The 25,698-nt window shown below is 46.8% G+C and overlaps 1 protein-coding gene across 6 annotated transcripts in view; it reads right to left on the bottom strand.

Moving 5' to 3' along the window:
• Positions 1-5,966: 5,966 nt before the first annotated feature.
• Positions 5,967-25,698, bottom strand: part of INO80 (INO80 complex ATPase subunit) — a 174,984-nt gene continuing 155,252 nt past the window's right edge. For 5 of the 6 annotated variants that reach the window (XM_066344246.1, XM_066344245.1, XM_066344248.1 and 2 more), the window contains 7 exons: positions 18,799-18,957; positions 18,004-18,106; positions 15,328-15,416; positions 12,025-12,180; positions 11,564-11,723; positions 10,632-10,847; positions 5,967-7,552 (listed from right to left, as the gene is read on the bottom strand). In XM_066344246.1, coding sequence (XP_066200343.1) covers positions 7,335-7,552; positions 10,632-10,847; positions 11,564-11,723; positions 12,025-12,180; positions 15,328-15,416; positions 18,004-18,106; positions 18,799-18,957 — 1,101 coding nt within the window. In that variant the 3' untranslated portion in view covers positions 5,967-7,334. The remainder of the gene's footprint in view (positions 7,553-10,631; positions 10,848-11,563; positions 11,724-12,024; positions 12,181-15,327; positions 15,417-18,003; positions 18,107-18,798; positions 18,958-25,698) is intronic. The other variant, XM_066344251.1, reaches the window with a different exon arrangement.

The following is a 25,698-nucleotide window of genomic DNA, read 5'->3' as shown; positions in this document are numbered from 1 at the left end:
ATGTAAGGCTATGGGTGCTTGTGCTTGAGAGAGATTAGACATGGGGGATTGTGGATGCAGGTTGCCTGCCCGCCACTGTGAGGGGCCATTTTGCTGTTTGTTTGCCTTAGTGGTGGTTTCTCTGCCATTGTGAGACTATTAAACGGAATGGCCCAACCCTTTCTGGCTCCACAGGTTTTCTACCGTCTTCCCGAATCCAATGTGAACCTGCCTGGCCTCGGCCACCAGCATTACACTAGCTCTCACGTGGGAGATGGGCAAGTCTTCAGAAAGTGGGTAAACAGGATATGCATCATAGCTTTCAGACTGGACTCAAGTTGTAAATGAGTTTGAAACCTCCACTTCTAAGATTCAAGTCCTACCCCTCCACCCTGAGGTAAGGGAGGGACAGGTGAGGAGGAACATTAAGGCTGGTAGCTGTTTCTTCAGGGATTGGACTGAAAATGAGTCAAAGGGGAGTACGGTAATATGTTTGGAGACAGAGAAGGATGGAGGGCTCAGATCCAAAATTCCCAGGAGAGAGCACTAGCTTATCTACATCTGAGTGAAGCTGTGCAAGGATCTGATACCAAGGCAGTCATGCTGACCTTGGCAAGGCTCTCGCAGTAAGGTCACCGGGTTCTTTGCTGAGTAATAACTGGAGAGGACCCAACAAGTGGGCTTGTTGACCAGAGGCCAGTGGTGACAACAGGGCAAGGTTAATTGAGAAACGGACACTGGTTTGTTTTGTGTGAAGCCCTGGTCATTTACAAGACCCAGTGTATCTGACTGTGCTATCTGAGATAAAATGAAAAGGCTGAATCTTGTGACTGGGTGTAATGCTGGTGGCCAAGGCCAGGCAGGTTCACATAGGATTTGGGCAGATGGTAGAGGAACTGCGGAGCTGGAAAGTACTGGGCCATTTTGTTTAATAAAGTCTGACAACGATGGACAAGCACACAGGCAGGGGAAACTGCCTCTCAGGCAAATAAACAGCAAAATGGCCCCTCACAGTGGCGGGCAGGCAATCCGCCATCCGCGATCCCCCTGATCACAAGCACCCATAGCCTTATATAGGCCATGCACATTTGCCTTTGCTACGTGCTCACACACTAATCAGACAAAAGGCTTATACCTGGTAACCCCTTCAGCAAGCCTAGCACAGCTGCCCCACATTCCACCCCTTTAGGGTTGCTCACTTCACAATCGACATGACATCAGAGACAACGGCAACAGCAAAAGTTATACAATAATTACAAAGGTGTCCTTTACAATGTCTCCCTGAGCACTTTGCCCAAGGTGCAAACTGGAGGCCTTTCTCTAGCCCCCTACTCCATGGTGGTGGGAGGGCCTGTGTATTCCAGGGCTGTGTTCATGGAAACCTTAAAGTGTCCTTGGTGCATCTCTGCAGGACAAGAGCAGCTTCCCAGTGCAGGAGGTCATTCACTGGAGCTGCCTCCCCATCAGAATCTTTCATAGTACTGTCCACAAGTGACGTGTCCATCCATCAAGGGAGCCAGTGCCCCCTCTGGTCACAGTCCAAGAGTCAGTCCACGATAGACAGCCCAGCTGTCTGTGCAAATCACCAAGGTAAAGGTCCATTACAGGCAACTAGGCACACAGCTCTGTATTAACGGACCTCAGTGCCTTTCCATATGTGCTGTCCATTGTCACAGCCCCATCCAAACCCCTCAACAAGCTCACAGGGCCTGGTGGGGTCAAACACATTCAAGGGCTGTGTCACCTTAACAGTTCTCTTAAGCTGCTGCTGCTGCTGCTGTAAAAAAGAAAAGCACCTATTACCTTCTAATGCCAACACCTGCTGCACGATAGAAGGGGACCAGCGGATTGCCAATTTCACATGGGGCCTCTGGCTCCCACCTGTCCCTGTTGGACGGGTCCCTTGCCCTCCCCCCTGTTCAAACTGGAACTGTGGGTCTTGGGGATCCTGTAACCTGAATGCCAGCCATTTTTCTGGCAGATGCCAGGGCCCCCCACTTTTTCAGCAGCTGGAACCTCTGTTCTGACTCAATCTGCTGCCAAAGCTCCAAGACTTTATTAGGCTTGCCATCTAATTTCTCTCTATCTGCCCTGGATGCAATCAGCCCTACCCACATCTGTGTTTGGGTAACTTTCACAGCTCGCTCGTTTCTTGTTAGTTGGTGGGGGTGGGGTGAAGTGGGGGGGCAGCAGCATGGTCAGCAGCCCTCACAGCCTTACGGTCCACCTCTGCTCCAGACAACATGATGCCATCCACCCCCTGTCCCGCAGCCACACCAAGCAGGCTGCCAGGGGCTCAGTGGGTTTCTGCCTGAATTTCACCCCCATCTCCATCAGCTGTGCCTGGGTGTAGGGCCAGACCACGGAGTGCTCCACTACCTGGGGAGGGGGCTGTGGCTGCTGCTGAGGGACTCTTGGCTGCAGGATCTTTACTTTCTTGGCGACCACCGGCCAGGTTCTGAGTCTGTGGACAGCAGTCGCAGCCTGAGCCTTCCCCTCCGAAGAGTAGTCAGAAACACCTGCTATCGCCAACCGAGAGCCCCTCTGCTGGCACGAATGCAGCTCCATCTTCCACGCCTGCTTTGGCTCCTGAGGCTGCCGGCTCTCAGCCTGAAGCTGACTCTCAAGCTCCTGAAAAAACAGTAGTTTCTCCAACAGCCAACATTCAGCTTCCAGGGCAAACTGCAACTCGCAAACCCATAACTGTCCAGAGACTGCTCCAGTTCCAGGAGCCATTGGGGCTCATCCTGCACCTCACACTGCAACTCCTGGTCAGCCTTCTCCAGCACTTGCTCCAGTTCATATCGTTGTTGGCGCTCAGTATGCAGCTGATCCTGGAGCTTTCGACCTCGCTCAGCTTCTTGCACAGAGCTCTTGGTTTCTTCTCGCAAGATAGTAAAAAATACCCAGCTCACAGTCCCCACCAGGAGGGCCACTGGGAACAGCCACTCCTCTATTCCACCCCTCAAGGGTGTCGGTGGCTCCAAACCAATCTGCTCTGAACCCTGCCCACTATACCAGATGTAATTTCTTTTTTTCTTTTTCTGAAGCTGGAAACGGGGAGAGACAGTCAGACAGACTCCCGCATGCGCCCGACCGGGATCCACCCAGCACGCCCACCAGGGGCGACGCTCTGCCGCTCCGGGGCGTCGCTCTGCCGCGACCAGAGCCACTCTAGCGCCTGGGGCAGAGGCCAAGGAGCCATCCCCAGCGCCCGGGACATCTTTGCTCCAATGGAGCCTTGGCTGCAGGAGGGGAAGAGAGAGACAGAGAGGAAGGAGGGGGGAGGTGGAGAAGCAAATGGGCGCTTCTCCTGTGTGCCCTGGCCGGGAATCGAACCCGGGTCCCCTGCACGCCAGGCTGACGCTCTACCGCTGAGCCAACCGGCCAGGGCCGCCATTTCTTTTTAATAGTCTCACAACGGCCTGACCAGGCAGTGGCGCAGTGGATACAGCGTCGGACTGGGATGCAGAGGACCCAGGTTTGAGACCCTGAGGTTGTCAGCTTGAGCGCAGGCTCATCTGGTTTGAGCAAGGCTCACCAGCTTGGACCCAAGGTCGCTGGCTTAAGCAAGGGGTCACTCACTCTGCTGTAGCCCCCAGTCAAGGCACATATGAGAGAGCAATCAATGAACAACTAGGGTGCGGCAACAAAGAATTGATGCTTCTCATTTCTCTCCCTTCCTGTCTGTCCCTATTTGTCCCTCTGTCTGTCTCTGTCTCATACACACACACACACACACAACTGTCTCAAAATGGCAGACAAGCACACAGGCAAGGGCAACTGCCTCTCAGAGAAACACAATGGCCCCTCACAGTGGTGGGCAGGTAATCCACGCATTTGCACATCTGCAGTCCCCGAGTGCAAGCACCCATAGCCTTATATAGGCCATATACACACGACGCTGCTACGTGCTCACGTACTAATTAGGCCAAGCGCTTACACCTGGTAATCCCGTGAGCAAGCCTAACACAGCTGCCCCACACTGAGTGAGCAGCAGTTGCCCAAGAGCCAGCCCACCCTGATCAAGGGTGCGCATGGTAATCAAGGCTTGTGAGACCATGCTTCCAGCAAACTTGGGAACAACATGAGCCCTGCGCAAAGGTGATGCTAAGAGCGTATCAGTGTTTTAGCTCAGAGAAACACCAACTGCCAGTCCAGGTTGGGAACTCACTTTTCCCAACGGACCGGATAATGTCTTTGGAATCCCTAGTAACCTATTTCACTGCTTTCTCTCATGATTCTTATAGGTACAGCTAAGTCTGAGAATAGTGAGTTCCTTTCACAGTACAGCAGATCCTCAAACGTTGTTCATTTTTAACATTGAGAATGAAAAAAGAAAAGGATTCCCGACTGGGGCCAGTCTGTGTGGTTTGCATGTTCTACCTGGTCTGCGTGGGTGTCTGCTGGGTACTCTGGTTTCCTTCCACACCTCAAAGAGCACACATAAGGTGTAGTGGCAGTCTGAGCTGCTCCAGTCTGAGTGAGTGTGCCCTTTGATGGAAGGGTGTCCTGTCCAGGGTTGGGTCCCTCTCGCACCCTTAGCTACCAGGAGAGGCCCCAGCCACCAAAGACCCTAAACTGGAACAAGTTGGTAGAAAAATAATTACCTTACTTGTTTTTACTCATCTTTATTAAATGTATAACTCACATTTATTCCAATGTTTAATATTAAAAATATTTTGGGTCTCTATTTAAAAGTTTGATGATGTTTTCTGGCCACAGATATGCTATAAGAACTTCACTCTTCTTTATCTCAATTAGCATATGGTAAAGTTGTTTTTCTGAATTCTCATGTTGCTTAGTTTCAGTTCCCAAGAACCTATCAAAGATGTTTGAAGACTTACTATATTCCCATACTTACTGCAGCATTGTTTACAATAGCCAAGATCTGGAAACAGCCCAAGTGTCCATCAGTAGACGAGTGGATTAAAAAGCTGTGGTGCAGTGACCGGTGATGGCTCAGTGAATAAAAAGCTGTGGTACATATACACAATGGAATACTACGTGGCCATGAAAATGGAAATGTTACCTTTTGCAATGGCATGGATGGACCTGGAGATTATTATGCTAAGTGAAATAAGCCAGGCAGAGAAAGACAAATACCATATGATCTCACTTATATGTGGAATCTAATGAACAAAGTGAACTGTGGAATGGAATAGAGGCAGAGGCGGGGTCACAGGGAGCAGAGGGACAGCTGTCAGAGGGAAGGGGGATGAGGAGATGGGATCAGAGAAGGTGAAGGGATTAGTGAAATTATATACATATATACACATAACACATAGATACAGATAACAGGACAGCAAATCCCAGAGGGAAGGGGGGAAGGGAATTAGGAGGAGGGGGACTAAAGGGGTGCAATGGGGGACAAAGGGGTGGGGGTGAGGGAGTTATATTGAGTGAGACACTTGAATCCATGTTCACACAATAAATTAAAATTAATAAAAATTAAAAAAAAAAAGACTTACTATATTCCCACTGGCTTAACTGATCCAGACAGTGTGTACTAGGACTTCAAATGGGCTGGTTTCTGGTGTTTATGCACATGTATTTGCACACATATCACCGTTTTAGAAATTGAAACCATGAAGTTCTTGTTAATTGGAGATTTACATAGCATTGCACACAACCAGGATAACCTGTCACTTGTGGATAGGAGAAAGAACCCATCAGTATTACCTCTATGTAATTGCCTGATCGTGGACTAGCCAAGCTACCCACACCTAAGTCCTGGAGTCTAGGTCCTGAGTCACAGTGAGCCCACGCCCGGAGGACCTTGGCCTTGGCCTACCAGGCAAATTCCTAAACCCCATTACGGACTGCCACTGAGGAAGCACCACAGAAACATCCTTGTCCTACGGACTACCTGTCTTCTCTGGCCACAGGAGTGATGATGGGGCCTGTCTCCCCTTTATCCTGCCACACACCCCAAGAGCCCAAATGCCTTCAAGGAGAGGTAGCTGCAAAGACCACACACACACCAATTTACATAAAATTATCTCACTCCATTTTATTTAAGATTTTTTTCTCCAGTTAGTAAAAGAAAGATGTGTCTCTCTTTATACATATGTACAAGTTCAGTTATAAAAATAGACAGCACATTCAAAGAGAAAAAAGGCTTGGCATTTTTCTGATTCCCTCTAAATAGCATCTGTACACAGGAGTCTGGGTTTGGCAGGAGAATCTTAATGATTTAAATTAAATGATTCCCCTACCACCCCTACTCCGAAAGAAGTTTTAAAAATCAATCTATCTAAACTCAATTCCGCGATTTTCAGGTGTGCAAATTAGAGGCTGGCTTGCCTGGAAGCACCTGCTCCACCATGAACATCAGGCTGGGGGCAGGCAGAAACACCTTCCATGCAAATACCACCCCTCTGCCTCTCTTGGAGGGAAGCAAGCTCAGGCTGCCGGGGCCGGGGCCAGGAGAGTCAGCGCTGAGCTGCCCTCTCCATCCTCTCCTCCTCACTCCTGCTGTCCCTTCCTTTCTCAGTGCAATACAGACAGTGCATACAGCCAAGCAGGGGGCTGAAGGGCAAGGGTGGGGAGACTGTGCATTCAGGAAGGGTAAGGAGAGACTGTAGGAGGGGCAGTGAAGATGTCCTGCTGATTGAGGTGGCTCCTGGTCTCTTTACTGGCTTCTGAGAGTCCCAAGGTGGGAGCTGCTGCTACTGTTGCTGGTGGAACCTGAAGGTTCTCTGGTGTGAACCATGCAAGACATGGGAGGAAATGCTAGGAAAACAGCCTCTAGGCATGGTTACTCTAGCCATCTGTCACCCTCACAAGCTGCTACCTTCTTTGCACTCACTGCTCTCTTCAATGGTGACACTCTGACAATAGGGTTTGGAGACCTGGGGAGCTGCCCAAAGATGGGATGCCAGATACATGATTTCCTCCCTTCCTAGCCCTGTAAGAAATCCCAGCCCTAAATGAAGTTCCCACCATGGAAGGCTCTTCACAGCACTTGTGGAGCCTTTGCAAGGGACATGACCAGAACTGAAGAGTGGAATGGGGATGCGGGCAGTGTGCCTGAGCATCCACAGGGGATCTACATCAGGCCCTCCCCAGGATGAGGTTTAGGACGTGGCTATGAAGTTCATCTGAGATGCTGGGGGTGGATCCCTGCCCTTGGGCCTTCTTCCTGTGGGCAAACCCAAAGCACTCCTCTTGAGACACAGGTGGTAAAAGTGCTCACAGTAACCACCTGCCTGTCTTTCACTTGCTACGACTGGTCATCTCAGCCCTCTGACCTGGGATGCAAAATGCTGCACTGGGCAAGTCATCCAAAGACCATCTGCAGGCTGGAACTCTAGCCCGTGGTTTGGCTGAAGGAAGCTGGAGGGCCCAGGTAGTTACCGTCCTCCAGAGGGGTTGGTGCCTTTGCCCTGTTTCCGGACTAGAGAGTCTGGGGCTAGGCTGCTTGTCAAGTGGAGGTTCTTGGGAGTCCCAGGAACATTATTTCCTTTGCTCAAAGGGGAACTCAAGGGAGAAGAGGCGCTTGAAGGTCCAAAGTCAGCAAGGCCAGGAGGCCGAACCATAGATGTCTGCAGAGGACTGCTGGCAGAGATTCCTGTGGGGATGGAGAAGACAACAGCATGAGCACCATCCTGTCTGAGCGCCTCAAAGCCGGACCTTTTTTACTGGAGCCTGGGCTGGAGGAGAGGTCATACCAATCTCCCTGCCAATCTCTTCTTAACACATTTGCTTGTTCTCTCTTTTTTATTGCGACAGAGGCAGAAAGAGAGAGAGAGAGACAGAGAGAGGGACACACAGACAGGAAGGGAGATGAGAAGCATTAATTCTTCATTGCAGCTCCTTTAGTCTCCTTAGTTGTTCATTAATTGCTTTCTCATACGTGCCTTGAGCGGGGGCTATAGCAGAGTGAATGATCCCTTGCTCAAGCCAGCGACCTTGGGCTTCAAGCCAGTGCCCATGGGGTCATGTCTATGATCCCATGCTCAAGCTGGTGACCCTGTGCTCAAGCTGGTGAGCCCATACTCAATCTGGATGAGCCCATGCTCAAGCCAGTGATCTCCGGGTTTTGAACCTGGGTCCTCTGCGTCCCAGTCTGATGCTCTCTATCCACTGCACCACCACCTGGTCAGGCTTTTTTTCCAGTAAGAGGGATGTATTTTTAAGAGAAGTAGGACACCTACCCAGCCATCTCTACATTACTTCCTCAACAGGGAGTAAGATATCACCTTGGTGCTCAAGGATAGAGCACACATTACACAATGTGGGGAAACCAAGGGTGAGGGATGAGCTTTAACTTCCTCTTCCCACACCACCTGGGACACCACTTGTGATGAGGTGCTTCTTCATGTCAGGGGATGTTCCTCACTCCCCAGTCTGACCAGAGGGCGCAAGTTTGCCCACTCATCCTTGCACTGTTCTCCAAGCACTGCCACTTCAAGGACCCAGTTCAAATCTCCCATCTTCAGTGACAGCTTCTTGGGCAACAGTGAACTCCCTTTTCATCTTGTATGGGGTAAATCCACTTATATATAACACACTGTCATTTTTTCTCCTTCTTTTCCCAAATGAGGGGAGGGGAGATAGACTTCCACATGTGCCCTGACCGGGATCCACCTGGAGACCCCCATCTGGGCCAATGCTCTGCCCATCTGGGGCCATGCTCCCAACAGAGTTATTTTTAGCAACTGAGGCAGAGGCTCCACAGAGCCATATTCAGAGCCTGGGACTGATACACTCAAACCAGTCAAGTCACGACTGTGGGAGGAGAAGAGAGAGAGAGAGAGAGAGAGAGAGAGAGAGAGAGAGAGAGCGAGCGCAAAGTGGGAGAGGAAGGTGTGGAGAAGCACATGGTCGCTTCTCCTGTGTACCGACTGGGAATTGAACCTAGGACTTCCACATGCCGGGCCAACACTCTACCATTAAGTGAACTGGCCAGGGCTGATAAGACATCTAATATGATGCTTCAACTGTTTTTCATGTACTGGATTTACTTTCCTAAAAAGAACTCAAAGTACTTGCTGGGTTGACATACGTCTTTCATTTGGAGGAACTGCAGGTGATCTCTGAGGCAGCCCTTTCCCTTGATGTCCATTCCTAGTTATCAAGCACTGCTGAATTTTCTTGTGACACTGTGCCCCTTGTTGCCTCCTTCACCCCTACTGCCCCCTTCTCAGGTTGGCTCTCTAGAAGAAAGCCTGATGAGTACCATGCTCTGCCCACTGTGGGTGAGACCCTGCCACCGCAGCCTTGCCTACTAGCAAGACTGTTGTTTCCCAAAAATGTGATAAGGGTTAAGACACACTGGCCTAAACTATTATCTTCACATGTGTTGAGTGAACAAATAAATGAAAGCTGACATCTCTGCAACAGGAGGAAGGGGAGGTGACCACCATTTATTGAGCACTCTTAATTCATTAATGCCCTTATTTGCTACAAAAATCCTATGAGCTAAATAGTAAGCCCATGTTTTAAACGGAGAGAGGTCTGTAAATGGGAGCTCACCTTCTACCATCTTGGATGTCCTACGTTTCATTGCTACAACCATCCTCCACTTGTCATGGTCACAACAACCACTTCCTTCTCCAACTTTCCAGAGGCCCTCGTTATACCCCTGATAAACTCTTGCCCATCAGGTCTTGCCATGTGTTGCCAACCTTGACTCCTGCTGCTCCCACTGTTCCTTTGGCAGCCTGACTTGCTCTCAGGGAACCCTGATACACCTTGGTCATTGGCAACTCTCTGTAGCCAATCCAAATCCATCATCTTCCTTCTCTTCTCTGGATTACAGTCTGGCCACTTGTAATCAGGTCCATGGTTCCTCCTGATCTCACCACAATTAAGGCCTCTCTCCCTTGTTTTCTGTTCAGTACATGTATTTATATATTGCTGTTCAACCTAGTCTGCATACAGCTTCCCCTTCTTACTCTTATTATACACTCATGAGTAGGGTCCATGTGTTATACTGTTATGCACACAGCAGGTGCTTAATACGTACAGTAACGGATCACATTTCAAGGTAAATGTTAACTATGCTGGCCTGGACTACTTAAATGTAATTACTGAAATATGGGTCTCAGGAAAAACATCAGTTTTTAAAGCAGGAAAAATTCTGTTTAGCCTGACCAGGTGGTGGTGCAGAGCAATGGCTTGGGATGCTGAGGAACCAGGTTTGAAACCCCAAGGTCACTGGCTTGACTGTGGGCTCAGGTGACTTGAGCGTGGGATCATAGACATAACCTCATGGTCGCTGGCTTGAGTCCAAGCTCGCTGGCTTGAGCAAGGGGTCACTGACTTAGCTGAAACACCCTGGTCAAGGCACATATGAGAAGCAATCAATGGACAACTAAAGTGCCGCAACTATGAATAGATGCTTCTCATCTCTCCCTTTATGTCTGTCTGTCTCTCTCATTTAAAAAAAATTCTTTTTAAAGTAGAATAGTCTAGAAATTCAGCTCTTTTCAGAACTATTCCACCTCGAAAACAGCACTGCACTAAGTCACAAGGACAAGGGGAGAATCAGGACTCTTCAACGCAGAAGCCGACCCAATACGAGCTCTGGGAAGAAGCGTCTGGCCTGGGGGTGTCCTACCTGCTCTGCCTGGCAGAGTGCTCAATAGACCCTCCAGACTGTCCCTGTCCAGAATGGAGCCTGCCCCTGCCCTGGGCCTCCATACCTTTAGACACGTTGTACCCATATGCAGCATAAGCGGCCGCGGAGGCCGCCGCAGCCCCTGCTTTGGCTCCTGCCATTGCAGCAGCACTGCCTGCAGTGGACTTCCTGCTCCGGCCTTTCCCTGTTGCTTTGGCTGTGCTTGCTGAACCTTTGGGGCGGCCTCGGCTTCGGGCTGAGTGACCACGTCCTGCTGTTGGCATTTCCTGAATGGAAATTCCTGTGGAGATAAATGGGTCAAAAAGAAAAAATATCAATCTCTTCATATGTTAACAGACTCTTCCCCTAACCAGGAAGACTGGCTCACAGGGTATTTGTGCTTCAGGGCTTCCACAGGAGTCTATGTCCTCATTTGATGGCTGGGCCATCAAGTCACACAGAGTTGGTAAGGATTCTAAACAGCTAAAACAGGCTGACTTCTCAAGAGTGGTTCCTGGTTTCTCTGCTCCTGAATCTCTTCTCTAAATGAGCTCATTACTAAATGAACTCCAGGAACTGGCTACCTGAGATCCACCTGCATGCTCCGCATGCTCCTGCTTCAGAGTCACCTTTTACTCCCAAGTTTTAAACCTGGAGCTCCTCGTGGAACAGCAGCAATGCTGGGCCCCACAAAATAACGTGAGGAAAGGCCCAGAGAAGCTAACTCAACTAGCAAAAATAAGGGTGGATTATGAAAGACTGGGATGACTACAAAGAATTTTGAAATCTTTATGTTCTTATTTTGCTTTCCCTAAACCTTCTCTTTCTCCCTTTCTCTTCACAGTACTAATGAAAGAATGAGACTACACATTCCTCTAGCTCCATTCCACTCTTCTTTAAAGAAAGTAGAAAACGTCATTATCTTAGAAGTAATCGGACCTCATCCCACAACTAAAGCAATGCCTTCCTTGAGGCAGTGGACAGGCCCAAGTGGCAATGGGCAGAAGCATCACTTACCATTCACGGTATCCGAAACAGAGCCTGTTATAGAAGCAGGAGAGTTGGTGGCTCGAGACTGAGGTGCTGAAGAGGCTGGGTCATCCACAATGACCAGCATGTCACTGCTGCTCTCATCGGGGGGAATGGAGCCGGTGTGCAGCTCACTGCTGATAGAGATCTAGAAGAGGAAAGGTAGTGTCACCACTATTTTTTGCGCCCACAGCCCACGGCCCTTGTATGTATGTGAGGATGTGCTCCTCAGGTCTTGCCACTATTTCCCTCTCCTGCCTGACTTTACTCCTGAGGGTTAAATCCCTTGCTTTGACTCCAGAGAAGCCAGCCTGTCCTCATTTGCTTTTTTTCCTTATGGATTCGATGTGCAATCCCTTCTAAAATTCAGGAGGACTCCAGGTGAAGCAAAGGCTACCAGGTCAGGACAGTCTCCCTGCTGTGAGGAAGGCATCTAAAAGGAGCCTCACCTCACTGAACGGGCTGGGCATGGCTGAGTCCACACTAATGAAGGAGTCGTCTCCGTCAGCAGAGAGGTTGGAATTATCAGCCGAGGGAACAAATGGAATCACCAAGTTCACACTCTCCTTTCTCCTTTTCCCATCCAATTCATCTTCCTTCTTCTTCTGGGAACATAAAACAAGAAATATGGACAAAGATGAGTACAGGCATCAAAAGCAAAGTGGAGTCAGGGAAGAAAGTGATGATAGAAATTTGACTTAGTAAATGTCTAGGTTTCATTATTTTTAGTGGTTTTTTTTGTTTTTGTTTTTTTTTTTGCATTTTTCCGAAGCTGGAAACAGGGAGGCAGTCAGAAAGACTCCCGCATGCGCTCGACCGGGATCCACCCAGCATGCCCATCAGGGGGCGATGCTCTGCCCCTCTGGGGCATGGCTCTGTTGCATCCAGAGCCATCCTAGCGCCTGAGGCAGAGGCCACAGAGCCATCCTCAGTGCCCAGGGCCATCTTTGCTCCAATGGAGCCTTGGCTGAGGGAGGGGAAGAGAGAGACAGAGAGTAAGGAGAGGGGGAGGGGTGGAGAAGCAGATGGGCACTTCTCCTGTGTGCCCTGGCAGGGAATCGAACCCGGGACTCCTGCACGCCAGGCCGATGCTCTACCACTGAGCCAACTGGCCAGGGTCTGTTTTTTTTTTATTACAGAGACAGAGAGAGAGTCAGAGAGAGAGAGATAGATAGGGACAGACAGACAGGAACGGAGAGAGATGAGAAGCATCAATCATCAGTTTTTCCTTGCGACACCTTAGTTGTTCATTGATTGCTTTCTCATATGTGCCTTGACCGTGGGGCTACAGCAGACCGAGTGATCCCTTGCTCGAGCCAGCAAACTTGGGTCCAAGCTGGTGAGCTTTGCTCAAACCAGATGAGCCCGTGCTCAAGCTGGCGACCTCGGGGTCTCAAACCTGGGTCCTCCGCATCCCAGTCCAACGCTCTATCCACTGCACCACTGCCTGGTCAGGCTAGTTAGTGTGTTTTTAAGGGAAAAACCTCTTAAGAAAGGAGAAAGGGGTGGCTTAATAAGTTATGTATATTCTACCATAACACAGAGGTGAAAGGGCAGCTGCGTGGGACAACGTGGCACCCAGGTGTCCTCAGTGGTACGTATGCAGACTGCTCAGGGGTCGAGCTGATGCAGTCCGACAAGAGGGAGGCCTAATGCCTTTTGTATATTTTCTGCACATCTTTTTTATTCTGCCTTCTTTTTAAATATGCATAAGGAAAATGAAGATTCTTATCATACCCAAGGAATAATAGTATTTGTCAAAAACTTTTTCAGTCATTATTTCCTCAATTTATATGTAAAAATTTAAGGGTTGAGTGACTAAACTACAATAGCAGTTATAGAACCAAGTTCAGTAGGGCTTGGTCACAGATTAGGGACCTGGAATCAATCATACAATGTGCTTGGAAAATTCTGGGAATCATACCCACCTACTTACCTAACTGCCTTTGTTGCTATACCTACATTAGGGTTAATATGGTATATCTTTGTGTAGTTTATATATATTATCACTGGATATTTATCTGAAAGTTCTATGCTCAAAGTAGGGATGACATCTGATACAAACCCAGTAAACCCTACTACAGTCTCCTGTATGAGAAAACTGTGGTATTGTTTCTGAATGTTAAAGCTATTTTAATTCTAAAAAGTACTAAATAATGGGAGAGATTTGACGATGGAGTCTTAAAGGAGAATCTGAGGAACTGGGTAGCCCAGGAGGAACATGGCTCTTCATTACTGGGACTTCTCAGGTTTATAACTATAGTAACTATCAGGGGCATCCTTCAGGCTGGAAACAGTTTTGCTAAGCAGAAGGTACAATCGAGGGTATGAATTTTACATTAGAAAGAGCTAGTGTATGAACTTGAAGAAGATCATATACACAGGCAACTAGGCTGCTGATCACGAAGGCTATATGGCCTATTTGACACAAGGTCCAATACAAGCATGGGTAAGGGGAAGAAACTGATCTCCACTTAAAACAACCAACTTTAACATGTGGTCAGACAATCAATATGATGTAGATAAACCAAAGAGTCCAAGGAAACGAGGCATATGCAATAGTCAGACTCGAGGGCTCAAGAGCTATAGAGATGCCTGGAGATCACATGGCTGCCTTGTTCAAGAGCAAGGGCCAAACCAGAGTTGGGGAAGATGAGGAGGGCAGTATAAACCAAAGATAAGCTATGCTCACTAGAAAAAGTATCTTTCTATAAGGTAGTAAAGTGGTTCCAAACCAACAATCCTCGGACATTTAGAAGTCTGGGAAACTAGCTGGAACTAATGACTAACTCCTGAAATAAGAACAAGTCCTGAAGGCCTCACTTCGATTTACAAATCAATGAGGGCCAGGGATAAGAATGACTAACCTAATACTTTAAGTGAGAGGAGGGGAGATAGAGAGACAGACTTCTGCATGTGCCCTGACTGGGATCCACCCTGCAACCCCTGTCTGGGGCCAATGCTCGAATCAACCCAGCTATCCTCAGTGCCTGAGGCTGATGCTCGAACCAATTGAGCCACTGGCTATGAGACGGAAAGAGAATGAGAAGGGGAGAGAAAGGGGAAAAGAAGCAGATGGTCGCTTCTCATACATGGCTGGACTGGGGATGGGACGTGGGATGTCCCATCGTCCATTGGGACGATGAGACATCCACTGAGCCAACTGGCCAAGGCCCTGATATAAACTTTAGTAGAAACAGCAACATAGGGAGAAATGTAGGGGAACTACATCCCACTTGCAGTTAGCCTGGGTGGCTCAAGCAACAATGTCAGAACGGAGACAAAAAAAACCAGCTCAAATTCTTGGTATAAATTAAAGTGAAAGAGATGTACAGACTAGACTGGTCAGAGATTTATTTTTCCAATGGAAAAATAGAAGGTATTCTTCTAGCAGAATCATGGGAGAAGGATTGGATCTAATGGCCTCTTAAAGCCCTTTCTAAGAGTCTATGGACTCTAATAATATAAGTGACATCCATCCTACCTACATTAGCCTTATGATTTATAACATCCCAACAAATGGTTTCCATAATTAGGCATGACTACAGCCAGGGTGGGTTTGTGTGGGAAGGACAGGTTTGCCAAGGCTGCATTTCTCTTCATCCAATGTCAGTAAGCATAGACAGCTGTGCTATTACACACAGCTGCAGCTGGATAACCAGCCAGTAACCACAATGACAAGCTATGTGTTCTGAAGCCTTTTATGTAAGCACCACCCCACCAGTCCGTCAGCCACCCCAAGTTTGACATACCTTCTCTGCGTACTTTTCCCGCTTGCGCTTGCGCTCTTTGACTCGGTTTGTTTCTTCCTGCTGGCGTTTCTCTTCTTGTCGCAATCTTACTACACCCCCCCAAAAAAAAATCTGATGAAGTACCTGAGGCAATCATAATCTTCATTCTTAAAAATTAGAGCAGGCATATCCTTTGATATTTATATTCCAAAGTATTACTTCTATCTGTCCAACACAGATAACTGGTGGTTTTTCCATCTTGGGGAAGGAACAGAGTTCTTGGAATCTTAATAGTTTTTGGTTCAAACCATGGTTCATCTAATTACTATGAGCCTCTCCTTGTTTTTATTCTTTTTTTTTTTTTTTGTATTTTTCTGAAGCTGGAAACGGGGAGAGACAGTCAGACAGACTCCTGCATGCGCCCGACCGGGATCCACCCGGCACGCCCACCAGGGGCGATGCCCTGCCCCTCCGGAGCCTCGCTCTGCCGCGACCAGAGCCACTCTAGCGCCTGGGGCAGAGGCCAAGGAGCCATCCCCAGTGCCCGGGCCATCTTTGCTCCAATGGAGCCTTGGCTGCGGGAGGGGAAGAGAGAGACAGAGAGGAAGGGGGGGGTGTGGAGAAGCAAATGGGCGCTTCTCCTGTGTGCCCTGGCTGGGAATCGAACCCGGGTCCCCTGCACGCCAGGCCGACGCTCTACCGCTGAGCCAACCAGCCAGGGCCTGTTTTTATTCTTTTTAACTTTTATTTATTCACTGTAGAGAGAGAAAGACAGAAGGAGGAGAGGAGCAGGATGCATCAACTCTCATATGTGCCTTGACCAGGCAAGCCTAGGGTTTTGAACTAGTGACTTCAGTGTTCCAGGTTGGCACTTTATCTACTGCACCATCACAGGTCAGGCCTTTTTTTCTTTTCTTTTCAGCCTTTCAATATTTCTGCACTGCATAGATCAAGTGTGGGTGTAGAATCCCAAAAGATCTTTATTTATTTGAGAGAGAGAGAGAGAGAGAGAGAGAGAGAGAAAGAGAGAGAGGGAGAGAGAGAGGAGAGAGACAGACAGGGAGAGAGATAAGAAGCATCAACTCATAGTTGCAGCCCTTTAGTTGTTCACTGACTGCTTCTCATATGTGCTTTTATTGAGAGGGGAGGGGTTTCCAGCCAAGCCAGTAACCCCTTGCTCAAGCCAAACACCTTTGGACTCAAGTCAGCAATCACAGGATCATTTATATGATCCCATGCTCCAGGTGGTGACCCCATGCTTCAGTTTGTGAACCTGCACAAGCCAGTGATCTCAGGGTTTTGAACCTGAGTCCTCAGCGTCCCAGGTCGACACTTTATGCACTGCACACCACCATTGTTCAGGCCTAGAAGGTCTTTAGACAGCTGTGGCAAATGTGAACACATAAGAAAGGAGCTTTGTCTATTTATTTTCCTTCTTTTCCAAGTGAGAGGAGGGGGATAGAGACAGACTCCTGCATGTGCCCCGACCAGGATCCACCTGGCAAGCCCCATCTAGGGCTGTTGCTCTGCCTATCTGGGGCCATGCTCACAACCGAGCTATTTTTAGAGCCTGAGGCAGAGGCACCATGGAGCCATCCTCAGCGCCCAGGGCCAATGCACTGGAACCAATTAAGCCATAGCACTATGGGTGGGGGAGAGAGAGAGAGAGAGAGAGAGAGAGAGAGAGGAGAGAGAGAAAAGAGGGGGGAAGGGTGGAAAAGCAGATGGTTGCTTCTCCTGTGTACCCTGACTGGGAATTCAACCCGGGACATGCACATGCTGGGCTGGCAGTCTACCACTGAGCCAACTGGCCAGGGCCTCATCTATTTTCTGAGGTGAGGCTGTGGAAGTCCTCAGAAGCTCACAAAGGAAGCCTAAAACCTGTTTTTTTCTTTTTTTTAAATTATATATATATATATTTTCCCTTTTCTTCTTTTTCCAAGTGAGAAGAAGGGAGGTAAGAGAGTCAGACTCCCTTCATGCTCCCCAACTGGGATCCACCCAGCAACCCCCACCTGGGGCCACGTCTGTAACTGAGGTATTTCTAGAGCCTGAGGTGGAGGCTTCATGGAGCTGTCCTCAGGTGCAGGGACAATGCACTCGAACCAAAGGAGTGATGGCTGCAGGAGGAGAACAGGAAAGAGGGGAAGAGAGAGAGAGAGAGAGAGAAAGAGAAAGAGAGAGAGAGAGAGGAGGGAGGGGGAGGGGTAGAAAAGCAGACAGTTGCTTCTCATGTGTGCCCTGACTAGGAATCAAACTGGGACATCTACATACTGGGCCAACACTCTACCACTGAGCCAACCACCCAGGACTGTTTTCAAAAGCCAAAAATACATAAGAGAACGGTTTCTATGTGATGACAGCGTGCTTCTATATCTTCTCCAGAAAAAGATTCCTCTGGGCAGAGTAAATTTATTACCACTGAGGAGTCTAAGATATAGCCTTCCTGGTGCAAATTTATTTGAACTCATATTACTTTAAACACTTATATGAATTTTACCTTCTACTCCATAACACATCTTTATTTTTGTTTTAATATAAAATACTAACATTAAAGTGTTTCTCCCCAAATAGTCTTTGGCTTTGCCTACCCTTGGCACTCAGCCGAGGGTAACTTCCATTTTCAGATGTGTGGGGCCAGAAAAACATTTTATTGTAGGGAGGAGAGAGCATTAATAAGACATTTAGAGTACATACGTTTCTTCTCTAATTCTTCATCGTCTAGAAGAAGACTAACCACCTCTTTGGGTTTCAAGGTATCTGGTTTGAAGTTCCCTCCAGAAATCACCATCCGCTGAATCTATACAAAGCAGATTAAAATGTCACAATGAGGCACATCCATTCCATTATGGCAAATCTTCAAAAGAGAGAAACATCTTCCTCACTCTTTCAGAGAGGCTCCCAGATTCCCTATTTCTTTTCATTCAGATTATTCCATTATTCTAGCTCATCCAGATTATTCCCTTTCCAAAAGAAAGGACAGTAAGAACTTCTTTGCTTGAGGCAACTGATAGCTAGAAGATCCACAGTACTAAATCAAGATAAAAAAAACAAACAAATCCTGGCCTGACCAGCAGCAGTGGCACAGTGGATTGAGTGTGATCCTGGGATGCTGACAACCCTGGTTAGAAATCCCAGGTCTTGGGCTAGAGCACCACCCCACAAGGTACATATGAGAAGCAATCAACAAAAGAAACAACTAAAGTGAAGCAACTATGAGTTGATGCTTCTCATCTCTCTCTCTCTAAAAAAAATAATTTCTTTGAAAATTAGCATATTTGTCATATAATTCAGAGACAGATCAAATTGAGAGTAAAAGCCAGTGCAGCAGAGATTACGTATAGAACCTGGTTTTCCTTTCTTTTTTATTTTCTATCAGAAGAAATTTAGCCCCTTCAGACTAACAAAAGGCAAGAGTATCTTAGTCTTGTCAATGTGGTTGGACTTCCTGTTTTCTCCACCAGTAAAGTACTTCTTTTGCCTCATGCTTACCTCACTCTTCTCCTTGGCTCTCTGTAGAATGCGTTCTTCAATGGTGCCTTTACAGATAAGCCGGTATACAGTGACCTGCTTTGTCTGCCCCAAGCGGTGGGCTCGGTCCATGGCCTGCTGGTCCACAGTGGGGTTCCAGTCACTATCATAAAAAATCACCTGCAGAGGCAGGACAACAATATAGCAAAGACTGAGGCACTCTCAGGCAAAACCAGGAATTCTGAGAGCAACCCAACCACTCATCTCTTTGCAATAGTTTGATGTCAAATTTTTTTCTAAGACATTAAGATGAGCAGGTTTCCATTTATAAAACCAAGCCAGGCCCCGGCCAGTGGCTCAGTGGATAGAGCATCAGCCCAGTGTATAGACATCCCAGATTCAATTCCTGGTCAGGATACACAAGAGAAGTGACCATCTGCTTCTGCCTCACACCCTCTCCCCCTTCTCTCCTTCTTCCCTTCCTGCAGCCAGTGGCTCGATTGGTTCTAGTGTGGCCCCAGGCACTGAGGATAGCTCTGTTGGAGCCCATCATCCTCAGGCACTAAAATTAACTCAGTACTCAAGCATTGGCCCCAGATGGGGTTGCCGGGTGGATCCCGGTTGGGGTGCATGCAGGAGGCTGCCTATTTCCCTTCCTCTCACCTAAAAAAAAAAAAAATCCAAGCCAGTCCTTCACTTGTCCTGGGCAAGAGACATACTCTGGGATTTTAAAGAGAGGGGAATGGCAATAATATTAATAGTTAACACTTAGTACTTATTATTTGCTAATCATTGTTCTAGGTGTTTTATGTGTATTCACTCACATCCCATAATCACTGTAATTTAGGTACTACTACATTAAAACCCCTTTTATAGTAAGGAAACCAAGGCACAGAGGAATTAGAGAATTTGTCCAAGATTATACAGTCTAAGTAAGCTGTAAGCCTGAGATGTGAGGAATGTGAAAGCCTTCTCTTTAACATTAGGCCTACCTTGCTAAGAGAGACTTGGCTTTCCTGGCATTCCAGGCTTCCATCAACAGGGTCATTTCCTATCCTGAATCCCAGGGAAGAAATGTTTAGTAGTTCCCTGGAAGCTACTTCTAGTTTGCTAAACAACAAACACAAACAACAGTAAAATGTACCGCCCCTTCCCCATCCTACAAATGATTCTAAAACCAAGATTCCTGGGTCTTCAGCAGACTTGAAGATTCCTGAACCTCCTAATACGGCAGACTCCCTGAAAGAAAGCCAGTTCAGAATGGCCCTCATCTCTCATTCATCCTCCTGTATATTTAATCAAGTCACCAAATCCAGCCAGAGCTACTTCAGAACAAACCTATCCTTTCTTACAGTCTCACTGTCCCTATCCTAGACCAAGTTTCTACTTAATCACTGCCTATCTTCTATGGGTGCTCAATTATTTCATGTATATTATTTAAAATATCCTTCCATCTAGTCTTATTTGAGGACAAACTCCATCTGTGTAAATAAGAATCCCATAGATACTAGCTGATTGACACTAGACAGAGCCTAAAAATGTAAACTGAAGAGTGATTTATCTCTCTTGAAATAGTTTTTCTATGATGTTTTTCTTATTGCTTAACACTATTCCTGTTTTCTCATTTAAAAATAGAGGCAATTCTTCTGCCATTCTCTGAAGAATTCAGACTTTGGATGAAGATGAACAAAATGCTCGTGCCTCTCCTAATAACAACCGTTACAAATACTCCCTTTGTTTTGCTTTTTATATTCCCTCAATTTTTAGTATAGGTTAGAATTCCTGGGGAGAAAATTATAAACTGCCTGCCCAAAAAATAAGTCACTGTGAAAGCTTAAGGTTAATCCACAGTGTCCACAAACCTAGGATTTACAAGTGCACATTGTCCCTTGGAGAGGACCATAGCAAACCTGACCATAGGACATTTTGGAGCTTCAACAAGATATGCAAAATTCTAGAAAATCCAGTTTAAATTTTCAAGAGGAAGAAAAGACAAAGTTAACGAAGAGGAGACTGCCAACTGGGCTGGGGGGGGGGGGGGACGACGACGACAGTACTTGCCTAGCTTACCTAAAATGACTACTTATGTGGAAAAGAGAGCTGATGTCACACCCAATATATAGTACTTTTAGTTGTCCACGCCTGAGACAATGGTTCAGTATGAGTTCACAGTGGGAAGTTCTATATTATGAATCATTTTATAGGTGCTTCCTTAACATTTACATTTTTTCCTGGAAGTCTCAGTAACAACCAAATCCGATTCAGCTTGGGTTCTTTTGAACTCATAAACAGTAAGAAGATTAAAGCCTATGGAGACAAGCTTGCATTTAACTTGAACCTCCCCACTCCTCCTGCCAAATTTAGTGGCTATATATCATTTAAATGGATTAAAAGAGGTGATAAATTTGGGAGGAAGAGAATAAAATTCTATGTAGAAAAATACTTGCCCAGGGAAAAAGAATGTGAAATTTGCATAAGTTAGTTAAAAGAAGAATGAGAACTAAAAACCAAGCTAGACATATGGTAATTATCTAATTTGACAATAAAAGGAACACTGAATCAACCATGACATGAAGTTGGGATGGAGATGGGGGCGGGGAATCGAGGAGACAATGCCCATCTCAGTGGAACAAAGAAGCACCTGTATTTGGTAATCACGTTCATAGAACTCAGCGAGACATTCTAGAGAAAAACAACAACAAAAGGATTAGAATAACTGACTCAATTAGGAAAGGTTAAAGCAAGTCAATCCACAAAGCGTGGCCCAGCGATGACTAAGGGGAAATATATTAATAGCACCTTCATGGGTTGTAAACACCACGCTGGACAGGAATGACAGAGGAGGTAAGAGTTGAGATGAGGTGAAGCACCTAGCTATCTACATATAGGTCAGTAAGAAGTAGTTTCAGGGGATAAGAAACTGAAATGGAAAAAAGGAAAATTTCAAGAGGGACCAGAAAAAGATGGATTAGTACAACTCTTTTTTCCCCCAAGAGAAAGAGTGGAAGTTTAGCCCCTTGGGAGAGCTGAAAGCTGTTCCATGTTGTCTCACGGGACACAGGACTTCTCACACTGCTACCAAGAGACAGAGCTCCTCGTTCTCTTTCTACATGTAAACATTTAAAACATGTCTGACATAGAAACAGTGCAGATTATAACAACCCCTCACTAAACAGAGTCAAATGCAAAGAGTTCCTTACTTCAGGAAGAATGCACAAAGAACAACACAGAGTAACGGGCAGCTGCCATTAATCACATGCTAAAACTATGTTTTTACTAACAGAGTGGGCCAGAGTCCCACTATTTATAAATACATGTTTTATATGCATTCTCAATCACAAGAGATTGAATTTTTCCTGACATTTTAGGCTGACTAACCTCTTCCTTGTCCATAAATGGTTCTGGGGATCTTCCAAAGCTAAATAAATCTCAGGACAAAGGAAAAATGCCAGGCAAGCAGTTAAGCCTATTGTTTCTCTAATAATACACACACACAGAGTATAACCTGACTTCACACAAAGCATAACCTAGGAATTCATTTCAATCTGTGGTCTCATTTTTCTGAGGAGAAGTCCAGAAGGTTTTAATTTACAAGTGACTAAGCCCCTCCCTGCTTCAAAAGTAAATGTAAATAATTTTTGAATTGGGAACTCAGATATTCAGAGCTTCTCTAGCCCCAGGAAGAAAAAGGAAATTCCTATTTCTATTACTCTAGCTATGAGTTACGGGCTGATTTTGGTTCTTTGTTGTGGCTGGCAGGAGCTCTTACCCACACAAGGCAAACTATATGAACATGGAAAGCATGATGCAGACCCCCCCCCCCCCCCATATCTGCCTTTTTTTTTTTTTTACAGGGGCAGAGAGAGTCAGAGAGACGGATAGACAGGGACAGACAGACAGAAACGGAGAGAGATGAGAAGCATCAATCATCAGTTTTTTGTTGCGAGACCTTAGTTGTTCACTGATTGCTTTCTCATATGTGCCTTGACTGCGGGCCTTCAGCAGACCGAGTAACCCCTTGCTTGAGCCAGCAACCTTGGGTCCAAGCTGGTGAGCTTTTGCTCAAACCAGGTGAACCCGCGCTCAAGCTGGCGACCTCGGGGTCTCGAACCTGGGTCCTCTGTATCCCAGTCCAACACTCTATCCACTGCGCCACGCCTGATCAGGCTGCTTATTTTTTTGACCATTTGAATGAATAGGGGAACCATTCCTTAAGAAACCACAGACCAAAGTGAAATAGGCTGCAAAGGAACATACATTTTGATCAAATGAACTTACCCAGCCTCATAGTCTTAAATGATCATCTCTGACTTGATTCCAAAATACATTTTCAGCCTTAATCTTCTGAACTCCAAACCCAGTTGCCTGGGTGACATTGCCACTTAGAACTGGCTAAGAATCTTGAACTGAACGCACCCCAAAACATACTTTTCAGTCTCCCAATCAAACCAGTCCCCATCCCCCCAGTATTCCCCTTAATCAGTACTGGTATCTGCATCATTCCAGTTGCTCAGCTCAAATAGCTTGGAGTTCTCTTTCACACTGCATGCCCCACATCCAATCTAGCAGCAAACCACACTGGCTATACTTTCAAAATACATGCAGATTCCAATTATTTCTCACCACCGTCACTGCTTCAAACCTTGTCCAAGTCACCATCCTCTGTGTCTAAATACTAACTGAACTTTTCGCCTCTACCTTTCTCTTTATAGTTCTCCCCACTCCTACCACAACCCCAAGCCAGAGGGTCACATTTAAAGCCTAAGCCAAATCATGTTAGACCTCTGTTCTAATTCTTTCAGTGGGTTTCCATCTCAAAATTCTTACCATGCCCTAAGTCCTACATAATCTGTTCCTCAACACTTACCTCACACCACTCTCCCCCCTCATTCATTCTGTTCCACTTACACAGGGCTGCTTGCGGTTGTTTGATTGTGCCAAGCATGTTCTCACCTCGGGGCTTTGCATTTATCTCCTCTGCCTGGAATGCCCTTCTTTCTGCCAGATATATGTTTGGCTTGCTTCCTCACCTTCTTCAGATCTCGACTCAAATGTCACCTTACCAGAGAAGCTTTACCAGCCCATATAACACAACAATCCCTGATCAAAAATGCGGTTTTGAAGTTTACCAGGTGGAAGAAGAATGATCTATGCGGTATTATTTTGGGGACTGCTAAGGCAAAAATCAGCCTGAGTAAAAGCAAATTCGACTAAGATCATTGGGTCTATAATCTTCATACAACATCAAGGTGGTTAACTTTTTTTTTTTTTTAAGATTTTATTTATTCATTTTAGAGAGGACAGGGGCGGGGGGGGGGGAGAAGGGGAGGAGCAGGAAGCATCAATTCCCATATGTGCTCTTGCCCTTGACTGGGCAAGCCCAGGGTTACAAACCGGCAACCTTAGCATTCCAGGTCGATGCTTTATCTACTGTACCACCACAGCCCAGGCTGGGTGGTTAACTCTTTTGTGGGCCTGCATGAAGTTTCCGGTGGGCCGGTCTGCAGACTGGCAGTTGAAAAAATTCTGTGATACAGGATGGTGTGTTCAGGAAAACTACAAGTCAATCATTATTTCTATAACATAAATTTTAGAAGGGGAATTAGTTTGGAAAGGAAGATAAAGGCCACAAAATGAGGGCCTTTTATGGCACATAAACGATACTTTATCTTGTAGATGATGGAGACTTCCTGAAGAGTTTTACGCAAGAGAGCAGCAGGGTTAGTGAAGAAGGGTATACACAGGATATGGGGCCTGTCCTGGGGGCTAAGACTGGAGTCCAAAAGATCAGCTAGGGAAGGTGATGACTCTTGTACTTACATTGAGAGTATGACAAAGTTGGGACTCTATGAAATGCTTACACAGAAGGGGCAAAGAGAAAGCCAACTTTCTGCCATCCAATAGGGCACCAAATGAGCCACCACATCAGAAAACTCTTAAGAACAGCACCTACCAACAATGACAGCTTTCCTTTAAGGTGCCTGAGGCTGATGATGTGCATGCCCGTAAGACAGAGAATCTACCTAGCTATGGAACAGCGGTTCTCAGGCCCTGGAGCCATGTCCCAGCACAATTAACTGCCTGAAGAAGTTTAGATGCCAAAGAAGGTATACCTGAATACTATGGCTGATATTCTACTTAGTGATATTATAGAATCTGTTTTTCATTCTCGAAAGTAGGCAATTCTAGGCCCTGGCCAGTTGGCTCAGTGATAGAGCGTTGGCCTGGCGTGCAGGAGTCCCGGGTTCGATTCCTGGCCAGGGCACACAGGAGAAGCGCCCATCTGCTTCTCCACCCCTCCCCCTCTCCTTCCTCTCTGTCTCTCTCTTCCCCTTCCGCAGCCGAGGCTCCATTGGAGCAAAGTTGGCCCAGGCACTGAGGATGGCTCTGTGGCCTCTGCCTCAGGCACTAGAATGGCTCTGGTTGCAACAGAGTGACACCCCAGATGGGCAGAGCATCGCCCCCTGGTGGGCATGCCGGGTAGATCCCAGTCATGCGCATGTGTGAGTCTGTCTGACTGCCTTCCCGTTTCCAACTTCAGAAAAATACAAAAAAAAAAAAAGAAAGTAGGCAATACTATGGTATAGTAGTGAATAAGGAGAAAAGATGGAACAGCCTAGGAGTGGAGACTGTGAAATATAAGATCTAGTTCCAGCTCTGCTGCTGTGAGTCTATTATGGCATCCACACCTTGTACTTCATTTGTTCATGACCCTCCAGGCTTTGTATCCTCATATTAGTAGGAATTTTGATGCTCTGTATTTCAGAGAGATGCACCACAATAGCCAATTAAAATGACTTTTTTTGTTTGTTTTTTTGTATTTTTCTGAAGCTGGAAATGGGGAGAGACAGTCAGACAGACTCCCGCATGCGCCCGACCGGGATCCACCTGGCACGCCCACCAGGGGCGATGCTCTGCCCA

The sequence above is a fragment of the Saccopteryx leptura genome, chromosome 6, assembly GCF_036850995.1.
Source record: "Saccopteryx leptura isolate mSacLep1 chromosome 6, mSacLep1_pri_phased_curated, whole genome shotgun sequence".
NCBI lineage: Eukaryota > Metazoa > Chordata > Mammalia > Chiroptera > Emballonuridae > Saccopteryx > Saccopteryx leptura.
This window is presented reverse-complemented; position numbering and strand designations above follow the sequence as displayed.